Raw genomic sequence first — 25665 nt, forward strand, 5'->3', positions numbered from 1 at the left:
TAAAAAAAGTTTAAGGGTGGTACAAATCGTTTGGCGAAAAAAAAAATTACACCTTTGCAGTGGTATGGCGCCCATTGGGCGCTGTCGGAAAAGTATGGCAAGGTGATTTTAGTGAATGGCTACTCGACGGTGATTAGCTATGCAAAAATTAGCCTGGTACAAATGGTTCAATTTTTTAATTAAAATTAACGTATTGTCGCGTCGGTATGGCGGGCTGTAAGCCGCACCCGACAAGTATGGCATTACGCTTTCGCCTACTTATTTTTTTTCGACTATCTGAAAATACAAGCATTTTTGTGGAACAAATCGTTCGACACTCGTTATTTATCCGACACGTTCGATTAACGCCCACGCGTTTGGGCTGCCAGTGCGAGCGCTATGACATTTATTTTCCTTTTTGCCTTTAAGTAATTATATCCCTGTAAAACCGCCATACTGGTACAAATGACCAAGAATTTTGTGTCAGTATCTCCAGGCCTAATTCGTTTGGACATAAAAATAGTCATCTGTTTTTACTTTTTTTATAGACTTTATTATTGTTAACCCATCAATCCCCAAACGGCAGCCAGCTACCGCATAAGGGCCGCACCACTTATATGATTTTAACGAACTTTATCTTAATTATTGTAATACATAGTATAGCTTGAGAAGTCAGCGGCCGCGATTTCTCAAGCGATACTATGCACGTTATTACAATAATGAAGATAGTTTAAAATCATATGACACTGAAAGTGCTCGCCGCGCCGCTGCCATTCCGGTGTGGCGCGGCCCTAAGGCTGTTCACACTTGGCGCCGCGGTGGCGGTGCCACTGCCGCTGCGGCACGTGTGTAAACACGCTAACGATTGAAAATCTATTGTGTCTGCAGTCTGCAATACCCACGATGGAGGTGTTAAAGTCTATAAAACAGACGGACTATGTGTTGTCCAGGTTGAAGTCAGTGATGCTGTACTCCAGCACGGGCACAGGCAGGTCGAGCAGCTCTGAGTTGCACAACGAGCAGTATGTGGTCGTTTGAGACCGAGCCTGTACCCAGTGCTCGGTGGTCAGCCGCCCCAGCTCCGCCTCAAACAATGTCTCGTTTATAATCTTCTCGGCTAGCAGTGCTTGGTCCCTACTCAAATCCTTTAGTTTAAGCGCTACAAGTTTGCCCACAACATCCGACCTCTCCTCCTTCACTGAAGAGAACTGCTGAGGAGTAGCACTTGGGCCACTAGATGGCCCAGGGGTACACTTCGGAGTGCTACATGTTAATGAATGGTCGGAAGTGAAGTGTGTATCCACTGACTCCCTGCCTCCATGAAGAGCGAGATACTTCAGGTTCCAGTCTACTTCGGTCACTTTCTGTTCAGTGTCTGCCACCCATCCCAAACTATTGTATAATGTTTGTTGAGTACTCTAAAACATGAAAAGAATTATTGTTGAATTTGATTAAAATTTCTGGCACAAAATCCTGAAGTCATGTTGAAAATATGACACTACAGTACTCCCAAATTAATAATGCGCATTAAAAATCTTCGCTAATTGTCGTAATCATGGAAACACCCGAATTGATGAAACATAAGAGCCCCAAACAATGCTTTTGCATTTTGCACCTTGTTTGCACCCAGTAAATATCATACTATAGTCAGTACTCAGGCGCATGTGCCACAAAACTGTTTCTTGCGCATGTTCAAACCATGTTATGCCATGGCAACACCACCAACAAGTTGCTTATATTTGGTTGCTGTCAAGTCGTAAACAGTTGGCGTTGCCATGGCATGACATGATTTTTACATGCACAATAAAATGTTTTGTGGCATCGTCTAACGACCCTCAGGGAAAACGATTGTTGCCAAACAATGACAAAAATTTCTATGCGCATTATCACTTTGGGAGCACTTTGCATGCACATTGCATAGCTAAACAACTTTATATCAAAAGTATTTCATAAAAGTTATTTGTAGTATTAGGAAGTTTTACCTCATTAGTGTTGTCGGAGTCCGAGGGTGATATTTTTATTGAATCCTGGTTGTCGAGAAAGCTCAACAGATTGTAGTACCACAGTCGCGGCTCGTACACAGAGTCATTCGATTGAGTCATGGACGCTATCACCTTGTTGTACTCTTTCTTGTATGTGCAGCGAATATTATTAATTTTTCTAATGACGCTCTCTCTCGTCGCCGTTGGTTCTATTTCCTGGAGCTTCTTCACTAGCTTCTCGTAAGCTGCGTTTTTCTTGCTCCTGTCATAGTACTCCGTGGACTTGGTTTTCCATAGGCACGGCTCCGACTTGTACAACTCGATGAATGTCTCGAGCCATTCCCTGCTAGCTGCGGGTGTCATGCTCACAGCATTCGTGCCCTTTTAATTATAAAATCATTGAGATCTGAAACGCATATTCCATGCTGTAACTAAAGGTTTTTGTTACACTTAAATCTAGAAGTTAATTTGGGGATTAGTTTAATACTTAGTTCAAAGTTCAAAGAGTAGTCTGTGATGTTACTGTGGAATGTGGTCTGTGGTGTAAATGGTTTCTAGCACAAGTGCGCAGTTTTTTAAACCGCTGTTCGTTAAATATTTTTTTCTAAAACAGTGGGTTAATAAACAGGTTTTGGCAGATTTGCCATTAAATGGAATGAGGAAGGTTCTCCAAAAAAATATTATGAACACATAAGACTTACGCACTGAGCTATAAATGTGTTGTAAGACACGTCCTCCGAAAATCTTTTCTTCAGCGAATTGGTACATAATACACTTTATATAATATTGGACGTGTACATTTAATACAATCAACATAATATGTGTATTATTTTCCTGATCAAAACACGATTTTATGTATATTTTCCACATCATTTGACAATTGACGGTTCTTCTTCTTCTTCTTCTTATTTAATGGCGCCCATAGATGCAGGCTGCGTTCCAGATGACGTTAATTTTGACCAAAACGCTCAAAACGTCCCCTTCTGCCGTTCCCTTTGGCGACCGGGGTCGTTTTGATCGCGGCTATGACGTCACTCATGACGTCATCATTTTCGCTCAAAACGACCCTCGACGAAGATGGGTCAAAGTGGGCGTTCTAGTTTTTTTTTTAAATTTTAACGTAACTATATCGCGAAAGCTATGTTCGGAAAGTTTTCAGGAGAGAGTAGATAAAAAAAAAACTTTATATTATTATATTACAAATAATATTTATATTACTTAAATAAATTAAATAACATTTAATGAAATATTTTGATTGGAAAATAAATTGTTTTAAATGAAAGGTCAAATGATTTCTTATAAAATATTAAAATAATTAATACTAATTTTCATCTCTCCTATACCTGTTGATTTATTCGTACTTGACTAAACATTATGCGGTATTGTTACCTAACGTTTATATGTATATTGTGACAATTATTATAGTCAATATTCAAAGTATGTGGTTTTGTTATTAAAATATGATTCAATGTGAAAACTCAAATATAATAAAAGTTTAACTATATTAAAATATGATTACTTAAGTAAAAAAATGTAATACTAAAAACCTAACAAATATAATATTATGTATTTTATTTGTAAATTAAATGTAACTATAAACAATAAAATTACTTTGATTTACGACTTGAAGAAAAGGATCATAATATCCAAGTTCGGTTCATTGTACCTATGTATAAAAAAATTATAGTTCTTTTTTTAAACTTTTCTCAAAACGCTCAAAACGATCCATAATCCGTTCCACTTGGGTTTGTATCGCTGACGCTCACATGCTAGTGGAACGGGAAAAACTACGGTCTTGAGCGTGAGCGTTTCTAACGTCATCTGGAACGCGGGGGCAGTGATGCACCATTCTGCCAGTGTCAAGTAAAAATAAAAATAGTATAAAAACAGAGAATTTCGACAATTTTGAACTTGAAATGAATTTATTTAAACGAAGTTTGATTTCCTATTTCTTTTTTTACTTGACTTAATAACTTTTTAAAATATAGAGGTAAGAAGGCAAAGAAATGATATCTGCTACCAACGAATACTATACTCACCAGGATGAAGGAGCTAATTACAGTCGGCATGGCGCGGGCGCGGCCATGACACAGAGTACCTTTTTACGTGCAGAGCGATGACACCCAGTGTTGCCAATTTAGCACATTTTATGCTAAATTTGGCATATTTTTACGTTGTTTAGCATATTTATTTGTTGTTTTTTTTTTTAACCATGAAACAAACGATCCGACTCAATTCCTAAGCGAGCGAAGAGTATATTACTTATATTACTCATTATCTTATTATTATATCTTTAAACGAGCAATTCTTATTCTTATTCTTTTATATATATATATATATATATATATATATATATATATATATATATATATATATATATATATATATATATATATATATATATATATATATATATATATATATATATATATATATATATATATATATATATATATATATATATATATATATATATATATATATATATATATATATATATATATATATATATAAGAATAAGAATGATACAGATAGATACAGGATGTATATATATAGTTGGAATCTCGGAATCGGCTCCAACGATTTGTATCCGATTCATGATATTTAGTATATAGGGGTTTTCGGGGGCGATAAATCGATCTAGCTAGGAATAATTTTTAGAAAATGTCATTTTATTCGTGTTTTATCTATAACCGATAAACTGAAAAATATGACTCTTCCTGACATCTATTGGCGAATAATAATACTATTGTGTGAGCAACTAATTGCTTTAACGGCACAACAACAGCTAAAGCTATTCCAGGAGGTGGCGTTGTTAAGTAACACGAAGTCAATGAGTGTTTGCTATTATACCGAGCAAAGCTCGGTTATCCAGGTACTTTATCACTAAGCCAAATGAATGTAGTTAAAACTTCGCAACCGTTTGTCAGTAAAAACTTTAAATGCATCAAACATCAAATTCGGCCTAGAGAGGATTAGGAAATGCTCAATGATATTCTACGTATACAGATATGTTACGTCCATACTATTTTCCGGCTTAAATCTCTTCCGAACAATTTTCTTTTACGAAAATTTTATTGTCAAGATCTAGTCAAGCAATATATACTAGTAATCTGTGAGTCAAGCACAGATTACTAGTATATGGAGTCAAGCTACGGAAAATTGAAATAAGATTTCTTGAAACATATTTTGGGAATTTAATAGAAAGGAAATGCATTGTTGTATACCCGAATGTTCTAATAAGTACATACAAGAAAAATAAAGTCAAATCGAAAAGTCAAAGTAAAATTTTACTATTTTTCTGCCAAAAGTATTCACATCCCTTGTCATATTGAAAAACGAAAGAAATGGATAAAAGCCGGTAAAAACATACGTAAGCATTTAAAAATATATTGTATGAAAAAGTAGAATGTCATTGAGAAAAAGTAATTAGTAGCATCCATCAGCATAGAAAGTAAAAACTTGATAAATATTGCAATAAAATAATGAATATGCAAAAATACTTATAATAATTAATGAAAATGCTTGTGGATTAATAAAATAAAACAAGTTCACTTAAATAAATGCTTTTATTTTATCAACCTTCTGCGATTCACTCGATACCATCTTCACAACTTTTGTTTGTCACTATTTTTTTAACTAATTTCAGTCTGGACCTCATCAGTGCAAACACCATATACTTAAGTATTCTTTAAATAACACACAAAGACTGCACCATTAATCTTTTTCCTACTGGAAGAATCATCCTTTTGAGAACCAACACTTTGACAAGATGGTTCAAGTTCAATACTATCCTCAGTGTTGAATTCCTGGCAGGACTTCTCCAAATTATCCTTACTTTTGATGCAAATTTATGCCAATTAAATGAGCGGTGCTTATGTATGTATATAAATTTAGATGGAAGCCAGTTTGGATGTTTACTGAAAGAAGCAACGGTTATAGGTTAAGTTCATATTGTGTTCATCAAAAATGAATTTATGTTTATAATCTACAAAATTCAGTGTTTTTACGAGTCTATTTTTTTACGTCCGTGTCTACACATAACATTAATGGAACTTTATAAATGCTTACGTATGTTTTTACCGGATTTTATCCATTTCTTTCGTTTTTCAATATGCCAAGGGATGTGAATACTTTTGGCAGAAAAATAGTAAAATTTTACTCCGTTCGATTTGCCTTTATTTTTCTTGTATGTATTAGAACATCCAGGAATAAAACAAAGCATTTCAATTTTTATAAATTCCCAAATGCCTCAAAAAATCTTATAATTTTCCGTAGCTTGGCTAGAGCTTGACAATAAAATTTTCGTAAAAGTTTCGGCTACTCGTCACTAGTGGCGGTGTTATCGCTCTGCACGGTCTCTATAGTCCGTCACGAATGTCTAGGAGGCGAAACTTTTTTTTAGCAACAGCAACACTCTTTTGACATCTATCCCTTTGTTGTATCAAAATTGAAGGTTAATCATAATTAGAGCAAAGTCCTTTAAGCCACTCTGACATTGGCAACTCACCGAGGCGGCCATTTTTAAAAGAAGAAGAAATGTCTATCCGCCGTACTCAGAGACCTCTAATTAGGTACGATTAACCTTCGATTTAATGAAGAGTTTGACAGATAATGTATGGGGCTTATGTCAAACTCAAACTTTTTTATTCAGAATAAATTTTTGCAAATGTTCTCTGAACGTCTACGTTTTCTGGGATTTTATTGTAAAGGTCTATACATTGACCTTTAAAAGATTTACTTACTAACTTTACTAAGTCTGATCACCGGTATTTCTAGTTTGTATTTCGATTGTTTGCGACAAGGTAGTCATTACTAAAAAAAGACGAATTTGCAGAAAATCCATTTAAAAGTTTCAGATGTACGTAACTTGGTAACTATCAGCTATTGAAGAACATTAGTTTGCAAGAAATATTGCCTGATTCGTAAATAAATGTTATTATCTAAGTTTTTTTAGCTACTATATACCTATAATAACTTATTGACAAGTAAATGTGACGAGGAATCACTTATGACGTTGTTGCTGTTAGAATTTAATATATTTTGGTACTATTCTGGTCGTTGTATGAGCAATTTTTTTTCATAGTTTGAATAAATAAAACAAGAAAAGTCATTACTGAAACAAAACTTTTATTAAAATAAAATAAAATAACTATGGAAACCAAAATAGACAACTGCTTTTTCTCATTACAAAAAAAAAATCTAAAATAAAACAAATCAAAAAACGCAAAACTTATGTGGTGCACAATCTTAGTACACGGTTAGTATTGATATGGCATATAGTCTTAAGTTTAGAATTTAATATATTTTGGTAATTTAGGAACTAGAAACGAGATCAGCTTATTTACTTAGTTAACTAGAAACGAAATAAACTTGCTTACTTAGGTCCTGTACCTAAATAGGCAAGTTGATCTTGTTTCTTGTTACTGAAACAAAACTATATTCAATACTTACTCTCATCACAAAAACAATCTAAATTAAAACCAATCAACAACTTAATCTACAGTCAGTATTGTTAAGGCACATAGTCTTAATTTTAGTTTAGGAACTAGAAACGAGATGAACTTTAGAAATACAGCCTTTTGTTTTAATATCATATCTTTATAAACTTTCTAGAAAAAATAGGCAAATGTAGATATCTTGTAGAATACTTAAAGAGCATTATAAAATGGAGCGATTTCGAGACTGATTCCGAGATTCTATCTCGGAATCAGGTTTTTATTTAGTAAATCTAACGAAAATTAAAAAAAAGAAAAAAGAGATATTATATTCCTGTGTAAATATTCTGTAAAACAGAATTTAATTGCCAAAAGGAAGATTTTGCTTTTGTTTGCTTTCAACATAATCTTTGTGTATGTCTGCGATGCTTTTGCTGCCATCTATATAAACTTTGCTAGTATTAGCACGAGTGTAATGGGATTCTATCTTGGGAATAGATTTTATGTGCTCCCTTATTCCTTTTTTTATGGCTTCATCGACGTGTGCGTGGTTGTCATGTTTGCCGCGCTTATCCTCAGCTAACAAACAATTGGCAACTTTATCTTGTTTCTCCAAAACAGTTCGAATTGGACGATCATTGATGCATAGGGTATTTTTAAAGAACATTTTGTACACCCTTATTGTTTTGTTGGGTAATTTCAGATGGAATGCACTATTTTTTTAACGAGGTTTTCTCGTTCCACCTTTGCGGACGTATCGGTATTTTGGAGTAATAACAGTCATGCTCCTTAAAATATATTCCCATTATTTTTTATTGTCACCCAATGCCCAAAAGTTTTCAAACAATGTTTTTCTTTCTTCTTCCGTGAATTTAGACCCACATTTCAGTCTACATTTTTCTCCACAAAGTTCTTTAATTTTTCTCTCCTCTCTGATCTTCTTTTTTGTAGTCTGATAAGCTTTTCCTGTGTTTCGTAATCTTTTGGCAATATTTTTCTTCCGTTGTGCTTCATCACGCTTGCGTTTTCTTCCTCTCTTTTTTTCAGGACTCACAGCAGGGCTCGTTGGGATTCTCCCTTCTCTGGAAGTAGACGGCCTTGCAGAAGTATTAGTCGTATTTGGAGCCGAGGTCGATTGCAAATTTTGTATAGAGCTATCAAAGACAGACAACATTTCGTTTTCTTCGTCGGCAGGTAACTCATCGTGGTTGTTTTGACTTGGGTTTTCGGGCGGTATATACATTGGATCCTTATATAGATAGAGTCCTTTCAGATAGAGTCGTCGCTATCTGCAAAAAAAAATTGGCATTTACCTAAGTTACATTACATTTAATTATTCAACCGGTAGGTAATAGGTAAATAAAGCTTACCTTCACAAAAGGATTCCGAATCAGATGATGATGAGTCTGAAGAATCAGTTGATAACTCATCAACTGATTCTTCAGACTCATCATCATCTGATTCGGAATCCTTTTGTGAAGGTAAGCTTTATTTACCTAGAACTGCTAGAACTGCTACTGACATGAGTTTGAGTAGAATTACCGTAGCCTGCAATAATAAAATTATAAATTAAGTTAAATCAGCAAACAAGGTTAGCAAAACAACAATAATGGCACTGATATTATACCGGTTTCATTCAATGAAGGTCTTGTTACATCTGTTTCTTCGCTGTTTTCTTTGGGTGTCTGGGTAACTCCTTTCGAACCTGAAAGATAAGACATAAAATTAAAACAACAATATTAAGCATCTTACACAAAAGGTTGGTAGGTCAGTACTACTAATACGTACTGCTATCAGCCGAAGTACATTGTTCCTCGCTGGTGCCCACAGTATCATTTTATTCCGTTCTAATAAGGCTAGCATCTTCCTACCCCTGGACTCCATCATTACATGACCTGAAAATATAACAAATTAGTTAGTTGATTTTTATCATACATAACGTTCTAAAACAACTTGTTGAAAAATAAAGTAAATAATTATTGTCACTGTTTACTTTTAAAATGGCATAAGCAAAAATAAAATTTTAGGCAATCAAAATTTGACACTTAGCTTAACATCAATATCGTCTTTATTCAAAGTTTGACTTCAATAAGATCAGCTTTTTTCTACGATATAGTAATAACTCGAAATATTTACATAGCTTAACTTCAACATTTTTTAAGCAACATCGTCACATTTTGCAATAAGACATTACAAGAAAAAAGTAAGAATGAAAATTCAACTTACCTTTATCATCAACAACGTTTCAATTCGAAATATTTCGGTCTTGACGAAAACACGCACAACCACCCACTGACACTGCCGCGGCGCAACTGAGTAGTGACGATGTCGTAGCAAAGGACCAAAACGAGCGAGATAGCGATATATCGTCACAACTTATGTCTCGCTCTTACATGAACGATCGCGAGAAATGTCTTTTTTGAAGCAAATTCTACTCTTTTCGCAGATTTTATCTGTATTATTAACTAAAAATTTCGATTTTTTGAGTTATGACTACGTTGTCGCAAACAAGCGATTTCTAGTGTTTCTTCCGTGACTGTCACTTTTGGTTGTAAATTTACTAAGATTCTTTCTAACATATACTTAATACATTATCCAAAATGTATTGAGAAGCAACAGTTAGAATACCAATTTCTTTAAACTTTTTTCTCAGAGATTCAAAAGCTAACATTGTATAAATTGAACGTATAGCTCGCTTCTGCAGCACAAAAATCGTATTAAAAGTGGATGCCATACGACATTCTACTATGAAAATAACTGAAATAAACTAGTCTTGCTGTCAGGTCCCGATCTAGCCATTTAGCCGCTTCAGGCAAAGATCATTTTGGCCGCCCTTTACATATACAGGAAACATATTTGTTGGGGGAAAATGGGAGGAATATTTAAGTAAAATACTCAAATATTTCCCCTGGCAAACTTAAGGTTAGCTGGTAAAATTCTCAAACTTAAGTGGTGGATGGCTAGGTTGGATGATAGGAATAAGTCAATTTCGCCGCCCCTCATTTTTGCCGCTCTGGGCAAATGCCCGGCTCGCCCCCCCTTAGATCGGGCCCTGCTTGCTGTGTCTTCGTCAGAAATTTCCCGTATTTATCTGACTGCGTATGCTGCAGAACTGAGTCTATCTGCAAGATTAGCAATATGAGGACCCCACTGTAATTTACTGTCTAGTGTAATGCCTAAGAATACAGTGGTGTCCACCAAATTCATCTTCTCATCATTTAAAAGTAAATTGGTTTTAACTTGCCTAACGTTGGGCAAAGTAAATTTTAAACATTTAGTTTTCTTAGAATTTAGAAGTAAGTTATTAACGTTAAACTGTCAAAATTTTGAATTAAGTAATTGCATTTAAGTAATTAATGTTCTAACCTGAGTGCGGCACTTTGAGTACGGCGGTGAGTGGAACATTACTTACTTAAATGTAATTAATTCAAAATTTTGACATAAGCCCCATACATTATTTGTCAAACTCTTCATTACACTGAAGGTTAATCATAATTAAATGTCTCGGAGTACGGCGGAAAGACTTTCATTTTGCTTAAATTTAGTTTGTTAATATTATTGTATAACGCAATCTTAGGGAGCGAACTCACGGCGCGGTTTGTTTCCCGCGCCTGCCGCGGTTGCGGGCCCGCGCAAATAGGCGGTTTTATTTCAGAACTCACGAGACCGCTGATTTGTGCGGGCCCGCAGCCGCGGCGGGCGCGGGAAAAAACCGCGCCATGAGTTCGCTCCTTACTACGGCTACTGCGATCGCCCGCTAAACTATCGCCGAGCGTGCGGGCGCAAACTGCCGTGGCTGCGGGCGACCGTAGCGCCGCCCGCCGCCGGTGCAGCGAGAGCCGTAAACAACCGCGCCCGTCGCGGGCGAAAAACGCGCCGTGAGTTTTGCTTTCGTTTTTTACATATAAAAGTGGATTCTACGAAGGCTGCGGGCCCGCCAACGCGGCGGGCGCGGGAAAAAACCACGCCGTGAGTTCTTAGCCTTATGTGTCTCTCAGGCTATGTATGTATGTATGTACTTATATGTTACCGTTAATTTGCATAAGCCAGTTAGAGGACAGATTAACGCGGTATTCTGCAGATTATCTGGGTGAGTCAGTTAAAGTGCAAAAAATTGATTATATATATTCTTACATTACTAGATAATCTGCAGAATATCTAGTTAATCTGCAGACTACTGACCATGCATACGGTAAATTGCATAAAACAGGTACTTGTTTGAATAAATCATATTATTTAGTTGTAGGTATAGGGATTATTGAATTTAATTTTTAGGACATTAACAAAGGAATAAAATATTAAAATTTAAGTAACAAATATTACTGCACTGATAAAATGTAACAGATCAAATCAACTAAAAAAAAACCAATAATAATAAACAATTAAAAACAGTCTAATGTTAGCCATACACGCAACGGTCTACCGAAGAGTGCGAAGAGTGCATACCTGTGCAGGTATGCCTGCGCAAGTAAATCGGAATGTGTGTGGGAAATGGGCCTAGACCTGTGCAGTTGCTTGGACCTGCGCATTCGACCGGCGCAACATCGAGAATCAATTCTTTCGAGTGACACCTGCGCAGGTATACCTGCAGGTGACCTCTCCGGTAGACCGTAGCGTGTGTGGTAGCCATAAGGTTAACATACTTAAGTCAAAATGTTTTGGGACATAAACGAAGGAAGAGTTAAGCTTAGATTGTGAAAGAGTGACGTTAATGTGTTTTATATTAATTTCCTAAGATTGTTCTGGGTTTTAAATGTGTTCTATTGGTAGAATATTAACCATTAGATATTTATTATCATGCACAAGTGTAGGCCAGTGATACAACTTCCAGAAACGCCTTTTGTGTTCCCTCCTAAACTCCATCGAAAGTTTTAGTAAAGCGTCTACCATTTTACTGAATCGACCGATTTGAGTCCTTGACTGCATTGACTTTTACTTTGACTTTAATAAGACTTTTGACTTTACCAAATAGAAAATCGATGCTAATAATTGTTACAAGAACATAGTTTTCCCGCCACTTATTTGACACTGGCTATGGTTAATGGTTATACAGGATGCAATTTAACCTTCCTGCCAAATTTGGATATATTGATCCTTGTTAAAAATAAAATTACACGTATTTCTTCTTTTATAATCAGTCAGTACTAAAATTTTGAGAAATAGCCTCCGAAAGTTATCCTACCAAACACCACAAAATATGGACACATGCGCGGCCCGGCCCCGCCCCGCCCTTCGATTGACATTCTTGCAGTGACGGATTAAGACTACTTGATGCCCTAAGCAATCCATGCCTGTGGGCCCCCCTATCCGTATCTCAACTAGAATCGGTCTTTGAACCTTTAATCTTCTGGTGCCCCGTCAGACGTGATGCCCTAGGCAATTGCTTAATTTGATTAAGGGCTAATCCGTCACTGCATTCTCGTTATTATCATAAGCTGCGAATTTTCCCTTCATAATTTGACGAACTTAGGACCGTCAGATGTAAATGACGTAGACAGGTATGTTTAGAATAAAATTAATTGATACACATCAAAAGAATCGAAAATTACAACTTTTTAATTACGAAAAATAAGCACTTTAGAAATTTATAATAAATCTAAACCACATCCTTTGCGTTTAGGCGTTGTTAAAGCCTGGCCTTAACACAACCACGAGAACCAGCAGCGAGCGATTGCTATTTTCTTCTGTAAGGCGCTTCAATTAAAGGGTCGGCGGGCCCCACCGCTTCACGTCATCAGCTACGTCATCGAGGACTGAGGAGGGGGCTCGACCTGTCTAGAAGTCCTCTATTCGCCCTACAATCGCCCGTAGCCGCATATCGTATCATTTGTTATCCACTAAAATCTTAGCAATCTGTAATCGATCCCTGTTTGTAATAGTACAGAATAAATTGTATTTTGTACGAAGTTGTTTTGCATAAGCAATTTCCAAGTCTTTTCTTGTATTGAACAGGCGTATTTAAAAAAATCAATTAACTTATGTACACAGTACAACTAACACCAACTAACTTTGACTTTAACCTTAACTATAACCGGAAAAATTGACAGATGTCGTATGAGAATATGGGGTGTTTGGACGCCATATTTAACTTTAACTATAACCACGCCTCTGGTGCAACCTAACCTAATTAAAAAATAAAAATCAAAACAACCCACCTCTAAATCTTATTTACTTCCATCTTGTCTACACTTAGCATAGTTCAAACGAGTTCAAACTGCAATCCGTTTTGCTCTAAGCAAAGTCTGGCACGTTTTGCACATTGTCTTTAAGACTTTAAAAGTTTGTTAAACACAACTTTGTCACTTTTAACCTCGTCAGAGGCATGTCTTCGAGGCTGGCTAGGCGTGTGCAGGTGTTGCAAAGTGCGAACTGTCCATAATCCGAGTCTTTGATTGTCTCGCGATTCAGATTCAGGGTACAGCTGCTGCATTCGAGAATCATCAATCAGCTGTTACGAAGACGAGGAACGCTTTCTTGCTCGTACAGTCTCTGGGTTCCGCGTAAACTTTCGCCACTCAAAATGTAGCACCTCCACCTATGCCTCCATATTTCATAACACTCGATCGTGGTTAGGGTACATTGTAACAGATGTACTAGCTCGGTCGCAATATCGCAATTATTATTAACTTATGAAGTGACCATTGTGCATTTTTTTTTTTTGAGATAAAATATGTTATTGTAAAAAAAATAACACCCTATTTTTTTTGGTTTAATGGACTCACCTAATGATACCTAAGCCCCAAAAAAATTTGGCAGGTAGGTTTAATTGCACCCTGTATAGAAGCGCCATAATAAGAAAAAAATAAACAAAGGATAAAATATTCAATATTAACTTAAATGTTGTTGTTGTTAATGTTACTCCACTGATAAAATATAACAGACCAAATCGTCGAACATAGGAACAGAGGGGTGCAGTCCCAGCGAAGGAGCGTAACAAAAGTGTTTAGTTCACTGTCTTCTGCAATTCAACGATGTACCATTCGTTACCATGCAAACTAACTAGGTAAAGTACAAAAATTAGCTTTTTTGATTTGAATTTCTCACTTTACCGGATGGTATCAGGAAATCTGCAGATTACCTAGTTAATTTGAACATTAACGTATTCCGCATTCTAACGGTAACATATAATATATATACAATGCATTCGACCACCCTCCCGCTTCACACTGACCTCACCCGCGCACGCCCTTCGCAGGTACTATTAAATACCAGTTAATTGTAAGTTGTAGTTTAAGTTTAATTAATATTATTATAAAAAACAATAAACTTAATAACAAAAAAATCTTAATTTGTAATAGACTTTTTTGCAGTCAGTACTTGCGGTCGTTTGATCTTTCGGGGAGTTACGCTTGCGTTCGGTATGACCGAATGTCATAGGCCTGCATCCTTGCCACTCTTGTTACAAATAATATTGGCATCTCGCACTTAACTACGTAGATATACTTTTAGTTTCTGTGTGTGAGTAATGTTTTGACTTTTTGAGTGTATTGTTTTAGGATTGCTTTTCAAATGACATTTCTTTGGTATAAATATTAAATAGTCAGTACTCAAGATGCATCTCGGTCTTAAGACACGGCTCTGTGATTGGTTGGCTGTCAAAATTTGGACCAATCACAGAGCCGAATCACGTCTTTCGACCGGATCGCATCTTAAGTACTGACTATTTATACCAGCCTAAGAGTACACCACTTCTACCTCAGTTTAAATAGAATTCTTTGAGTTATAGACGTTTTTGGATATAGTCAGTTAGATAGCTGTTATTTTAGTTAACAGCAGTGTGGTGGTTTCCTTGAGGTTACCCTACGCAGCAACATACTTAGGTCAAGAAATAAAAAGTATTCTTTGTCCATTGCCAGGGCTTAAAGTATCGCCATACCAAATTTTAACAAAATCAGTTCAGCGGTTTGGGCGTAAAAAGGTAAACACATTCTCTCATATCATATATATTAGTAGGATTTTATATTTTAACATGTACTGATGTAACATGTACTCTGTAGGTAGAGCGTGAGCTCTGGCCTAATTTTCGATCTTGGTGCGTTTATCATGCTGTCCCGCTTTACTGTGCTACGACGTTCGTAGCACGTATCTACGTGGCAGTAGCACACAAGCCACGCCTATCGTGGGGGTGGTCGTAGCACGTATCTACGTGGCAGTAGCACACAAGCCACGCCTATCGTGGGGGTGGTCGTAGCACGTATCTACGTGGCAGTAGCACACGAGCCACGCCTATCGTGGGGGTGGTCGTAGCACGTATCTACGTGGCAGTAGCACACGAGCCACGCCTATCGTGGGGGTGGTCGTAGCACGTATCTACGTGGCAGTAGCACACGAGCCACGCCTATCGTGGGGGTGGTCGTAGCACGTATCTACGTGGCAGTAGCACACGAGCCACGCCTATCGTGGGGGTGGTCGTAGCACGTATCTACGTGGCAGTAGCACACGAGCCACGCCTATCGTGGGGGTGGTCGTAGCACGTATCTACGTGGCAGTAGCACACGAGCCACGCCTATCGTAGGAGTGGTCTGAGTAGTAGGGTCTTGCTTACTAAGCCGTTACATAATATTATTTAGATAGGTACTTATTTATTGGTCTCGATTGATCACTCATTTATTACTTATCAATTCTAGTAATAATAAAAACACTTAGCTACTTTAATAGTAGCGAATAAAATTATTTTTTTTCGATTTTTGGTATTTAGGAAATCTTTACTTCTTAAATAATGGTTTGTTCTCGTTAAAACCCAGCGATGATTTTAGTGGAATGCTGCGTTCTTCTGAGGAGCTTGAAATTCTGCATTTAATATTTTTTACGAGAGCAAAAATTTTGACATTTAATGCAGAATAATTTTCTAACTTTGATTTTGGGTTGCTAATATAGGTCATAGTTTAAAGACTATCAAAATGTGGTGTAAAAAAGGAAATACGTTAGTTAGGTTGGCAATATTTTTTATTATAAAATTAATTTGTATAAAATTGTCTTTTTGCACAACTTACAAATGAGTATTTAAAAATATCGTACACATCAACACAAATAAAATATAAATTAATACAATAATACAATTAATTTAGCTGCCTTTGCATTTTATGCTTAGTTATTGTAAAATATAATAAAGAAAAGATAAAGATAAAATTTTGAAAATGTAATGATATTTCTTCTCAAAGGTTGTTAAAATACAAATTATCAGTTCGTAATTTGAATTATTATCAGAAAAGATATTCGAAGTTAATAGTATATTAAATTACGTGAAACATTTGTTTTCTAATATTAATCACTGAAAATATGTTAACAGAACCTTAATTTAATATATTATACTAAACTCAAAAACATTATTATTTTATTATATTATTAGCAGCTCAATATTTTTATATTGAGCTTTAGGCTAACCAGAAATCACTGAGATTAACAAACATTAACAAGTCGTGGATATGAAAGTACGTTTCGTTAAATTAAATTAAACTGAGAGGAATTCAATACATACTATGATGAGCTGCCTACAAACACTTAACACTACAAGTCCACGAATTTCGCTCTGGAATGTTTTACAATCGCATTATGCGCCTAATTAAACATTTTACACTCTGTCCGCACCTAGACCTACATACATCAACTATATACATAAACCTTAAATTCATTTATCGAACTTAAACAATTCTCTCCACTCTTACAAACTAGAATACTTCAGAGGTCCCTGGAATTGCTTCTACCTAGTAATAAATTAATAAATAAAAACTACAAAAAGGCAACAACGAGTACTTACAATATCGTCCTCGACGTCCTAACCAACGACATAATACTTTAAGTACACAATACTGGCACGTCTAGTCTAACATTAAAGCTTCCAACCTCACTAGCGGAGTCCGTGTTTCGGTCGCCACCGCGGCACCGCGGCACCGCCACTACACTACACTAAACACTCGTACTCGATAAACTACGACGAGTAGATAACAAATAAATTAGTAACAACGGCGTCGCCGGGCGGGCGGCGGGCGGCAGGAACTGGGGCGGCGCGCGGCGGGCCGGTCACGTCGGGCCGGACGGCAGGTCGGGTGCCGTCGTCGTATCGCCGATCATGCAGGTGCAGCCGACCGACACCTCGTAGGTGGCGGGCTCGGCGCGGCCTTCGTAGAACACGACCACCGTGTCGCGCATCTCCACGCAGTCCATGTAGTGGCTGCCGTGGTAGTGCGCGCAGCACTCGTGCTCGGGCACGCCCTGCGCGCGGCACCAGTGCAGCGAGTTCTGGGCGCACTTCATCATCTTGATCTTGCGCGGCAGGCGTGCCGGGTCCTCGTCGATGACCACCTCGATGGGGCACACGGTGCGGTTCACCACCTGCGCCAGGTCCACCGTGCGGATGCGGCGCTCGTGGGGCAGCGCGAGCGCCCCCAGCGCCAGCAGCGCCAGCAGCGCCAGCAGCGTCAGCGCGAGTGTCGCGTATGCGGGAGACATGTCTTAGCGGGGCTCAGATAGCGAGTGGCGGTGGCCGCCCCGTCGCGCGCCTTAAATACGTCCGGCGCCGCGCACGCACACACCCGCGCCACACGCGCGCGCACGGCACACGTCTGCCCGCGCTCGGGATGAAAGGGTTCCTTTAGGATTCAGGAGACGCGATCGGGTCTCCGAGTAGCATTAGTGTCACATTTCTTTGAAAAAATAATGCGTTATACTTCTCGTCTCGTACTACAGTCATCGTGTGAAAATGCCGCTGTTGAGTTTCTTCTTATTTGCGCTTTCCAGAAAATTCTAGGCAGGCCTCGAATATTCCGGGCGGTGAGAGGCAGCCGTTTCGCGTATTCGATGCATGTTCAGTCACGAGCTGTATAGTAAAGCTGTAGCATACCTATATAGTTACGCAACGTCGTTTGCTCCGCGCCGCGCGCGTGAAGTTCGTAGCACCACCGCCCGCGCCACCGCAGTCTCGTAGGCCGGACCTATCTCTAGGACTGAAAATTTTTAAATAGTGAAAGTAAGTATTTGCATTATGGTTTTATTTTAAATACAGCGTATAAAATAAATGAGTTCACAGTTTTTAAGTACTTCTTTGAGACATGCATGTTCGCATGGAAACATAAAAATTTATTTACTACGGCAGGGGAGATAATTATCGCAGTAGGCGGGACCCCCACCGACTAGTAGTGAGCGAAAACCCTAGATTAAGTAAATTTAACAATAGCTGTATTAATATGTGTGTCCAGTTATACAATAGAATACCGAAATATATCAAGTCGCTGAGCACAAGAATGTTTAAAATTAAAATATATGAATGGATAGCTAACCAGAATTTCTATAGTGTTAAAGAGTTTTATAATAAATTGACTTAATAATGTTTATATCAAGATTATATTGACATCTTTTAAATAATATATAATTATGAAATATATTGTGTTAAATTAATAATTGTAAAAAAAGAATAATGAACTGTAATAATTGTAGGTTAAGCTGAATGTGTAGATAGAATCTAGTAGTAGGACTAAGAATATACTTATGACCTTATGTGTAGTGTAGAGTGATGAAATCAAAACAATATTTCTTTTTTAATTTTGCACGCTATTGTCATATCAAAACATGCCGCACTGTAACAATAACTGTAAGAACCCATGTAACCATGTTTTTGAGCAAATAAATATGATTATGATTAAGTATAATTGGTAGAGTTCACTGTGAAAGTGTGGCTAACATTGATAGACTACTTTGAACTTTGTTCAGAAATTATTTTATGGGCAAATTTATAACTTTATGTGGCTTCTTACAGAAACATAAAACTCTAAATTGACTTTTTCAATGCTCTTACTCGCCCTAAGCTCTATACAAGGGACATGGACACTCAAAAACAGTAAGATTCCAAAGTGGTTTGCTAGCTGACCTAACCACCCGGACACCGCTTGTCTTCAGACTGACTGACTGACTGACTGACTTCAACACTATAATATAATATTTCAGTGGATGCAATATAGATACTTAATGCAATCGGCAAGCGTTGGCCCAGAAGTTAATAGTAGTGTCGAGCATGTTTGGACCCGTTCCGCCCGGCTACTGGCTGGCGCAGGCGAGTAACAACTCTTTAAGCAGAGTCAGGTATAAGCTTAACTTAAGCCTGCTGAAAGCAGGGATTGATTGAGCTTTATTTAGTTTCTATAGCCCTACTTGGACGGCCTTTATTGTTTTCGTAAAGTGAACTCCTACAATATCTGTTGACACTCAGCTTAAAGTGCGAATTTTCCACAAAAGCTCAAAGTTGTTTTTTTGTCTCTGCCCGTTACCGAAGGGCGTAGTTATGTAGGTATATTCCTAGTATTTAAGTTATTTAATAATTGATAAAAGTAATTTTGAAAAATTCTCTACCTTTTTTTTTGCTGGGTCTTCTCTGCTCCACCTGCCCAGCGGTTTTCGATATTTGACGACATTTTCCAACACCCGATGTTATGTAACAGAAATAGAATAAATATATTAATGGAATTCATAGCTGTACTCAAGTCTGGCTGAGCACGTGTAGTGTGGTAGTGTGTACTGTGTACTGTGTTCTGTATAGGTACTACGTCAGTGTAAGTCGCCATAAGCAGCCGAAATTGCCATGTGGTGTCAGTCGTTAAAGTCCGGACACCGGAGTGTGAGAACTCTGTTGACATCATTCATACGTCGGTAAAACCATTACAAACTGTTTGGGCGCATTATTTTATATACGTGCATAATATGCGACATGCGTAAATTGTATAGGTATATTGTGCTACAAACATTCTAGGTAGGAAAAATTATGAAGGAACATATACTTGTACATAAGTGTAGCAGAAAAATACTGTCAGGTCATTGACCCGCGATACCGAGGGTAAAGTTTTACCCGCAAAGGAAGCCGATTGAACGGTTATCACTTATCACTACAATCTATAATAATAATCTAAGTATGTTGAACTCTCTACATTGCATTGTAGAGAGTTCAAATGTCAGTTCTATAGAAACGACGCGTCGTGTAGTGTCGCATAGTGCGGTCAGAACTAAGAGCCAGTCCACACGGCACGTTGCGCGTAGCGTCAATTTTGACGCGTAGCCGGCCGCACGGGCACTTCGCCATCACAGCGTTATTACGAAGCAGTCGGTGGGATTTCACCAGGCACACTCAAAACTTCGTTTCATAAAACTTAGTTCTCATTAATCGCGGTCACACAGCGACGTAAATCTAGTTCTATTTCAAATGGATTTCACAAACTACTTTTGGCCGCGATTAATAAATCTAAGTTTACGTGATGTTACATGATGAAAACGTTAATTTAACAACAATATATCAAGAAACAATACAATATAAACTAACCAAACGAATGTCTTCATTCGTCATCTTGACATTTCTGACACTATACTGACAGGGCTTGAACGGGTTTTAACTTTAACGTTAACTTTAAATTTCGGACATTGGGCGTTCAGAAGATAAAACTCGGATTTGCTGTTAACGCGTTCAGTTTATATGTTGGTGAAATGCAATTCGATGATAAAGTCATGTTTATACGTTTTGAATCGGTTCAGTGTGCATTGAACGCGATCCATTTCTTTGGTGTAATCGCCTCTTGACGTCCCGCTTCGTCTCGTGGGCTGCTGTCCGTCATGTGTGCGTTGCGACAACGCAGCGCGCCGTGTGAACACCTTGGCTATCTGTATATTGTAAAACAACGCAACGGCAGTGCCGCGTCGACGCAACGCTGACGCAACGCGCCGTATGGACTGGCTCTTAGTTCTGTCTACTCTGGACTCTGGCTAAGGTTCGACCACACTATGCGACACAACACGATACGACACTTCACTTCTATAGAACTGCGGGGCTAAAATGGTCGCTTAGTTGAATCATACAATGAATCATTTACGATTCATTTTTAAACTTCTCTGACCGTGCAATTCATTTAATGATTCGTACTAAGCAATTCATTTGTTTGACATTTATCTATGAAAAGTCGTAAAAATGGTCCAATAAATCCGAATTGCTTTTCTGTCAAATAGCAGAATCATCAAACTATTCTTATGTCGTAATACATTATAGAAATTGTTTAACTAAAGAAATTTAAAATTACAAAGTCGGTTTCAAAACTTTGAAGTTTGTATACAACACAGAACACATTTACTCCTGGCGGGCGGAGGGCGGAGGTATACAAACATGACTAAAGTACGTCATAACGTTATCGATTACTAGAAAAATTACCGTTACGTACCGTTATTTTTAAAAGGGTAGCTTAACGATATTTTTAACAATATCTAGTAGGTAACATAACATTTAAATATAGTTTAAAAGTGCCGTTATTATTACCTGTAAAAATATCGTTATTTTCTGGTATGCGACGTTGCCAGTTCGACGCGACACATTTCATTAATATTCATACAAGTCTGTGGGTAACATTTTTAGATACCTATAGGTATAAAAATAACGTTATTAATACTGATATTTTTAACGGTAATTTTTGGTATGCAACGATGCCAGTTCGACGCGACACCTTCCGTCCATGTTAGTAGACGCACGAAATCTCATATCAAAGCCCAACTTCGAGCACCAAAATTTTTTCGCAAGATTTGTGCTTACCTACTTTTTAGGGTTCCGTAGTCAACATATAGTTTCGGTCTGTCAGGCCGTCTGTCTGTCTGTATTAAATTTTACTGTGCCAGATGCGGACATCTATACTTATCGTCTTGTACCGCGTTTGAAATTACACGCCATTCCACGCGAATACGGACATGTCATACTTGTTCTTATTTACAGCGAACACTGCACAGTGCACGCGGGTGTGCTCGTACTATTTATTTACGCGCAAGATTGTTGATTAATTTAATTATTCAGTGAACCGTGAGCCGTGACCCGTTTGCTCGTTTGCCCCCTTATTTCATAAATTCGACATGACGCATATTTTAGGGTTCCGTAGTCAACAAGGAACCCAGGGTGAGGCCAAACGAGTGTAATTTTGTGAGTCGTGAGTCACCTGATGGAAAGCAACTACCGTCGCCCATGGACACTCGCAACATCAGAAAAGCTGCAGGTGCGTTGCCGGCCTTTTAAGAGGGAATACGCTCTATTCTTGAAGGTTTGCAGGTCGTATAAATCCGGAAATACTGCTGGTGACAGTTCGTTCCAGAGTTTTACAGTGCACGGCAGAAAGTTACGCGAAAAATGCACGGTGGAAGACTGCCACTCATCAAGGTGATGAGGATGGTAAGTATATATTTCGCGTGGGGCGATGGCGAAAAGTTGCAGGAGATATGATTCCGAACAATTCCTCAGAGCACTCCCCGTGATACAACTGATAGAGGATGCAGAGTGAAGCTACATATAGCCCGCCTTAAATATTTAATTTATTTTGTTTTTAGTATTTAGTATTATAGCGGCAATAGAAATACATAATGTCAGAAAAACAGATGGATGAGAGCATTGGTAGCTCAAGCCGGGAGTCGCGGGTTCGAATCCCGCCGACGGAATAAAAAAAAATGAAAATGGTAGTGATGATGATGATGATGAATGTAATTTACGTAGTAGCATAATAATATGCTTTCTTCGTAAAACAACGCCGGAACCCCCAAACTTTTATCTATAAGGAATCCGGAGTTCTCTTAGTATCTTCGGAACCATAGCATACCTTGGTGCAAAATCTTACTTTTTGGTAGCATATGCTTAGGATACTTATCTTTAAATCAAAATCACCTTATTATGTTTTCATATAATTAATAATTTCAAGTACCGGTTAAATTTTCATATTGTTATATGGGCATAGATGCCCTTGCAGCAGTAACGTTACGAAAATATAACGATATTTGAAGATTATATTGAAATTATTAAACAACATTTTGTTTTTAGTTATAAAATGATTTAAATGAACAATTATACAATAAATGTACAGTTTAATACATAAAATATAACAATTATATCAAATTTTCGTGGATCATTCATAAAATCATAAATAAATGTAGAAAAAAAACCGGTCATGTTCGTTTTTATGTTTTTCAGAATGGCAATACAGTTTCAATTATGAATCTGCTAATGAATTGAATTGCCATTGACGTAGGACGTTATTTTACAAAATTAGATGAATCACCGACGATATTGCTCGTAATATCGTCGCTGAATTGATTGAGAGGAATTGCTAAAAGTTATCATTTTAGCCCCGCTGACGTTTGTAAAACGTTATATTCACGTTTTAAAAGCGCATTGCGTCAAATTGCATCAAATTTAATGTTACAGTACAAACAAATTGTAAAATTAATGTTTAAAATCTAGATGTAAATTGCTGCAATATTTTCACGCTAGACGGCAGCACCAGCACAGAGAGTAAACAAAATGTTTTGTTTGACGTTTGACGTTTCTGACAATATTCTGATATGACGTGTGCAACACCCACAGGCCATAGGGGAAGGTCTACTTCCGAGAACGATAGCATTTGAAGGTTTCGGGGGTGAAATCGAGGTGTAGACGATCACATTTTATCGTATTTTTTTTTATGAAATAAGAGGGCAAACGAGCAAACGGGTCACCTGAAGGAAAGCAACTTCCGTCGCCCATGGACACTCGCAGCATCAGAAGAGCTGCAGGTGCGTTGCCGGCCTTCTAAGGGGTAACAGGGGAGGGTAGGGAAGGGAATAGGGGAGGGTACGGAAGGGAATAGGGGAGGGTACGGAAGAAAATAGGGGAGGGTAGGGAAAGGAAAAGGGTAAGGGATTGGGCCTCCGGTAAACTCACTTACTCGGCGAAACACAGCGGAAGCGCTGTTTCACGCCGGTTTTCTGTGAGGACGTGGTATTTCTCCGGTCGAGCCGGCCCATTCGTGCCGAAGCATGGCTCTCCCACGTCAAATTATACGTATAGCGGTATCGAATCTGCGAGCACGTTAAAATTACGAAGAAATTAATTTTATGCCACTCGTTTCCATAAAAATTGATGCGGATCGCGAAAAATCGACGCCGCCGGCGCGGAGATTCGGCGGCGTTATAAAGCGGAGGCGGCGAGCGCGGCGGCAAACATGCGGACCGCGCTGTGCGTGCTGGCGGCGTTGGCGGCGCTGCGGCCGGCGCCGGCGTTGAAGCGCCTTCATACGATGGACGTCCATCAGGCCTACAACCACACCGTCTGCCCCTTCGTGCCCGTAATCGACGAAGACGAGAACCGGCTGCCGCGCCGCATCATGACGTGGAAGTGCGCCGACGACACGCGCGCCTACTGCCGCGCCAGCGGCGTGCCTGACGACCTGTGCTGCCACCACTACCACCGCGACCTGGCGTTCGAGTGCGTGGAGCTGTTCGACACCACCACGGTCACGTACCAGCGCAAGGAGCAGGACAAAGTGCGTTTCGAGTTGGGCACCGTCGACGTGCCGGTGGGCTGCGTGTGCGGCGTCTCCACCACCACCCCCGCCGGCGACCTGCCCTCCTACCCCGAGCGCCGCGCCGGCCTGCCGGGACCCGTGTCGCTCTGACGTCCGCCCTCCGAGGGTTCGTCTACTCCCCGCCGCTCGTGATTGCCGTTAACTCTTACAACTGACTAACACTCGAAGACGTTAATGTTGGGACTTGTGCTCCCATCTCTTAATCCCGCTTCTACTCCTGACCTTTCCGGTTTCCCGACATTTGGCAAATAAATTTATGAATTATTATAAAAATTCTTTATCAGGGACAAAGCCAAATCTTTATTAGTGATCTATTTCGGATGGTAAGTATGTTTGTAGGTCGACTAGCGACCCGCCCCGGTTTCGCACGGGTATAAAATATAATAATTTAGCCTATGTCACTCACTGAAGAAATGATTAAAATCTGTTCAGTAGTTTTTAATTCATTACTTTGCCGTATTGATTAAAATCGCTTCGAAAATTTGCCATTAAGTATTTGAAGTTAAAAGTAAATGACAAAAAACGTTATTGTGGGATATCTATCGCGGACTTTGCTGCAGACCTTTTCATAGTGGTAATACTTAAGTACATTATTTTGATAAATCTCGTCGGTTTCAGCCTGCGTTTGCAATGTAAGCGGAAAAAATGTAATTATTTACGACATCACATTAGAAACCCCAACAATAAAAGTATTTCTCCAGTCTCCACTATTTAATATTATACTTATAAGCCTTTCTCTTGAACCACTCTATCTATTAAAAGAAAACCGTATCAAAATCCGTTGCGTAGTTTTAAAGATTAAAGGGAACAAAGGGACATGAGGGAAAAAGCGACTTCGTTTTATAATAATATTTGGTTGGGGAAAAAGTTTAATATTCTTATTTTATATAAAAATTCAAAAGGTGTTTTTATAAAGTGTATTTACAA

The 25665-nt window shown here is 38.4% G+C and overlaps 2 protein-coding genes and 1 long non-coding RNA gene across 5 annotated transcripts; 1 reads left to right on the forward strand and 2 right to left on the reverse strand.

The window, feature by feature from the left end:
* Positions 1-844: 844 nt before the first annotated feature.
* LOC121739143 lies at positions 845-2813 on the reverse strand. 2 transcript variants are annotated; one of them, XM_042131483.1, is made up of 3 exons: positions 2667-2813; positions 1962-2367; positions 845-1397 (listed from the first exon to the last, which is right to left on the reverse strand). In XM_042131483.1, exons 2-3 carry the CDS (start codon positions 2322-2324, stop codon positions 915-917), a joined length of 846 nt encoding a protein of 281 aa, XP_041987417.1. In that variant the 5' UTR covers positions 2325-2367; positions 2667-2813; the 3' UTR covers positions 845-914. The 2 variants fall into 2 exon arrangements, with proteins under 2 accessions (XP_041987417.1, XP_041987415.1); XM_042131481.1 differs by having other exon boundaries at positions 2663-2813.
* Positions 2814-7910: 5097 nt separating this feature from the next.
* On the reverse strand, positions 7911-9808 carry LOC121738825. 2 transcript variants are annotated; one of them, XR_006037338.1, is made up of 5 exons: positions 9626-9808; positions 9188-9294; positions 9027-9104; positions 8896-8947; positions 7911-8688 (listed from the first exon to the last, which is right to left on the reverse strand). It is a non-coding gene; the product is annotated as an uncharacterized LOC121738825 (long non-coding RNA). The 2 variants fall into 2 exon arrangements; XR_006037337.1 differs by lacking the exon at positions 8896-8947.
* Positions 9809-24344: 14536 nt separating this feature from the next.
* LOC121739247 lies at positions 24345-25011 on the forward strand. The gene has a single exon (XM_042131605.1). It carries the CDS (start codon positions 24376-24378, stop codon positions 24826-24828), a length of 453 nt encoding a protein of 150 aa, XP_041987539.1. The 5' UTR covers positions 24345-24375; the 3' UTR covers positions 24829-25011.
* Positions 25012-25665: the final 654 nt, after the last annotated feature.

The sequence above is a fragment of the Aricia agestis genome, chromosome Z (assembly GCF_905147365.1).
Source record: "Aricia agestis chromosome Z, ilAriAges1.1, whole genome shotgun sequence".
NCBI classification, from domain to species: domain Eukaryota; kingdom Metazoa; phylum Arthropoda; class Insecta; order Lepidoptera; family Lycaenidae; genus Aricia; species Aricia agestis.